Source organism: Arachis ipaensis, chromosome B01 (genome assembly GCF_000816755.2).
Source record: "Arachis ipaensis cultivar K30076 chromosome B01, Araip1.1, whole genome shotgun sequence".
NCBI lineage: Eukaryota > Viridiplantae > Streptophyta > Magnoliopsida > Fabales > Fabaceae > Arachis > Arachis ipaensis.
In genome coordinates, this window is record NC_029785.2 from 134,523,118 (window position 1) to 134,527,263 (window position 4,146).

The 4,146-nt window shown below is 44.0% G+C and overlaps 1 protein-coding gene across 1 annotated transcript in view; it reads left to right on the forward strand.

The window, feature by feature from the left end:
- The window catches only part of LOC107640791, a gene marked incomplete in the record, with an annotated part of 6,503 nt that continues 3,248 nt past the window's right edge, over positions 892–4,146 (forward strand). The window contains 2 exon segments of the mRNA XM_016344293.2: positions 892–1,221; positions 1,452–4,146. Coding sequence (XP_016199779.2) covers positions 1,454–4,146 — 2,693 coding nt within the window.

The window sequence follows — 4,146 nt, forward strand, 5'->3', positions numbered from 1 at the left end:
GTTTTCTTTCTAACTCTTTTCGTCGCTCCATCTCCTCTTTTAGGTTCCTTTCAGCTTCCCTTTGTCGTTCCCGCTCCTGTTCTAGCTGCTCGAGGCGGCTATGAATTAGCCCCATAAGCTCACTAGCGAGAGGGGGTCCTTCTTTTTCTGACTCGCGCCCCTCCGAGGAGTTCACCTTCGGATTTTTGATTCCGGAGGTGCCTTCCCTATGTTGATCATTAGCTTCCTGGTGGAGGTTCTGATCTGCTTCATGATACCTGAGGGATGTCAGGGTATTTATAGTGGTGAACCAATAACCACCGCTGGAGTAGTGCCACCTTTTTAGGTGGATAGCCGTTCCCATATCTTAGGGAGGTTAAGATATGGCTCTATGAATTGGTTAGAGAGTTTTTAGGGGCAGTTACTCATTCGAATGAGTGTTATCTACCAGCTAACCCTCGTATCCGACTTCTTTAGAGCAGGTCGTGTTTAGTACCGACTTCTGGGACGAAGGCTGATACTGGAGGAGGGCCAACCCTTTGGGTTGGGCTTCTTTGCTTAGATCTTGGGCCCTATTTATTGGGCCAGGGTATGAACAAGACTGAACATAGTACATGATCACAGCATATCTATCTTGTTTTTAAATACTATAGATGTTGTAATTTAGATGTAGAAATGTAAATAAATAAATAAATAAATAAATAAATCGATCTAAAAGCTTATAACAAAAATTAAATAATAAAAAGCCTTCTCTTTTATCTCATTCATGCGGTGCCGTTTTCAACTGTACTATTCTGCGTCATTTTCCCGGCAAAAAAAAGTGAGAAAATAAATAAAAGTGTATACCTACGTGGTTGCGAGATGATTGTTACGTAGTACCAACGGACCAGCTCCAACTGAATTTCATAGGTGACGTATTATTTAAAAAAGAAAAAATAAAAACAGAGATTCTGAATCCATTGAAGGAAGCAAGGGGTGTCGAACTTGATAGAGAAAGAAACATCATCACTCCATAACAGAGCTCGGATAAAATTAAATAAAATTAAAAGAAGAAAAAAGAAGCGCATAGGAAGGGAGAGTAGAAGTTGATTGTTTACGCTTGTCACGCTCTCCTCTTTCTATTTCTATTTCCATTTCCATATTCGGACTATGCCCTTTTCCTTCTGTTCTCTCTCTCTTTTTCTTTTTTATTTCATTTTTATCTATTATCACTCTTACTGCAAATCTTCAATTCATTTTCTGGTACTCTCTCTCTCTCTTTCTCTCTCTCAATTTTCCCCCAATTTTGCTTAGTAGGGTTTTAATCGCACTCACCCAATGCACTATTCGATCCACGACCCTTTCTTCGTTCCATTCATTTCATCCGCATTGCTTCTCATATCAATCTCTCCGTAACTCTTTTTTTTTTTACCTTGACTATTTGTTATTTGTTATATATATATTTCGTTTTTTTTTTGTTTTTGTGTGTATAGGTATGGCGTTTGATCAAAATTCCGTAACAAAAGATCTGCGTCCGCTGAATGTAGCTACGAACTTGGCTATGGCGGAGGAGCACTTCGTTTCACCGCCGACCACCGCCACAGCCACCACACCTCCCACCCCCAATTCGGGTCGTGAAATGGGAAGCCCCGGCACGCCGCAGGTACCTCTTTTCTACTCACCTACAGTCTCTGACGGCGCCACCCTCGTTGGATTGAGCTACGGGAATGTGCCCTCCACCGCTGGCACTACGTGGTGTTTACGTCCCGCCATGTCCATTGCCCATCCCAATGCGAACCCTGCCATTGGGTATAATTATGGTCATAGTTGTTGTAATAGGGTTGCACCTGGCAATGCTACTTTGAATTTGGGGAACTGGGTGGGGACTAATGGCGCAATGGATAAGGCTTGTAATGATGCTGGTAATGGTTTTCCTGCCTACGGTGGTCTTAGGATTAACAGGGTCGTTGCCAACGCCACTGATCAGGCTACTTATGGCCATACTGCTGGCCACCGGGCTGATCATGTTGTTGAGGATGGTGGCGGTAGTGGTGGCGGCGTCGATGAATCTGTTTCTGGGAGGAAAGTGAAGTTCTTGTGCAGCTTTGGCGGGAGGATTTTGCCGAGGCCTAGTGATGGCATGTTGAGATATGTTGGAGGGAAGACTAGGATTATTAGTGTTAGGAGAGATGTGAGATTCAATGATTTGATGCAGAAGATGGTTGATACTTATGGGCAGCCTGTGGTTATAAAGTATCAGCTCCCTGAGGAGGAGCTTGATGCACTGGTCTCAGTTTCGTGCCCCGATGATGTTGAGCATATGATGGAGGAGTATGAAAAGTTGATGGAGAGGTCCCCTGACGGCTCTGCTAAATTGAGGGTTTTCCTTTTTTCTGCTGCTGATCTTGAAATCTCCGGCGGGATGCACTTTGCAGACTTGCAGGATAGTGGTCAGAGATATGTCGAGGCCGTGAATGGAATTGCAGATGATGTTAGTATTGGAATCACTAGGAAGGAGAGCGTTACAAGTGCAGCATCAACTCAGAATTCTGATTTGAGTGGCTCGGAGACCCTTGATAGTTTAATTTCTGGTGATGTAAGTGCAGTGCCTAAGGGAAATGTAGCAGCTTCTTCTGACACTCCTTCAAATTTGATGGCTTCTGATGCCAGTGGAGCTTCTGCAGTTTTGATGGGCATGTCGGCTGCTAGGACTCCAACCCACGCACCATATTTCCATAATGAGGTCGACCTAGAGAGGTCTATACCTGCTACAATGTCTCAGCAGCCAGTTGGGTTGCAGCAAAGTGGAATGGAAGTTCCATATTCTTCACCTTATTTACAGCCCTTTTTTGATTTGCGCCAGGAAGTTATGAATTATGCAGATTATGTCCAGATGCCTCCACAGACAGGGTTTCGAAATGCTCAGCTTCTAGGGAAGACAGGGCAAGTCTTCACTCAACCACAGTTTCATGATAACAATCCAGGTTCAGCATCTCATCAGGTCATTCCTGGCATGCAAATGACATTTACTCAACAAGGCATGCCTTCTCATGTTGGTGTGAGGTCAAATGTCGTCCAACCACAACCTGTGATGCAACTGCAGCAAAATCGTTCAGAGCAGTATAATGATGAAAATACATCAGGGATGAGAATTTTCCAGCTTCCCACTGAGCAAGGCTACAACACTTACCAGGTTCCAATGAATCGAGTCCCTTCTGTCATCGTTGGAGGTAATTATGGCTGGGTTCAGGTTCCTTCACAAGATCAAGTTGTTTACTCTGATGGGTTATTACCCCAACAACAGGTGATGGTCCCTGAGAAAAGCCAAAGAGTGGAGGACTGTTCATTATGCCAAACAAAACTGCCTCATGCACATTCCGATTCAGTGGTTCAAGATCAACGTATTAATGGTGCAGGATCAATTCCTGATTCAGTCCCAGCTTATCATAGTCTCCCCATGGAGGACAACTCAAGAGCTCAAGCTACAAACAATGTTATGTCGAGGGAAGGTATTGCTGAACAAGTGTCCCAGGCCAAACCACAGGTTATTAGAAAACCAGAGTCCCCAGATGGACTAACTTGTACTGAAAAAACTGCACCTCCTCAAAATCTTGAGCCACAACCTGAGGGAGTTAGGATTTTTACGCAAAAGCTAGATGGTTCTGATTATCCCAGAAATTCAACTATGTACGAAACCATTGGAAGGACAGGGGGGAAACAATCTCCAACACTGTCTCCAATTGATGGGCTCATGGGAAGTTCCCCACTATCTTATATTGATGATGTTGCCCACCGGCATATGTCTCCAGTTGAACACTCGGGTAAACAGGATGTGCTTGTGAATAAAACTGGCCATAACAATATTTCTACAGTTGATGGGACAGCTACACAAACTTCAGAATGCATGGCCCAAGGATCTCCAAAAGAATATACTACTGAGCTTTCTGGTGTTGTACCAAAGTCAGAGTTGGTGGATAAGATTACACAGGACCATCTGAAACCTATTGATGGGAGGATGGACACCCTCAACGTATGCATTCCTGAAGTTCATGTGAGTAATGATCGCTGCTTTCAGCCGGTTGATAAATCTAGCGGGATTGCTAGGGTTCCTAGTATGCTGCCTTCTTCTACAGAAATTTTGTATGCCCATAATTCTAGGCCAGGGGAATACAATGAGGTTGCACAACA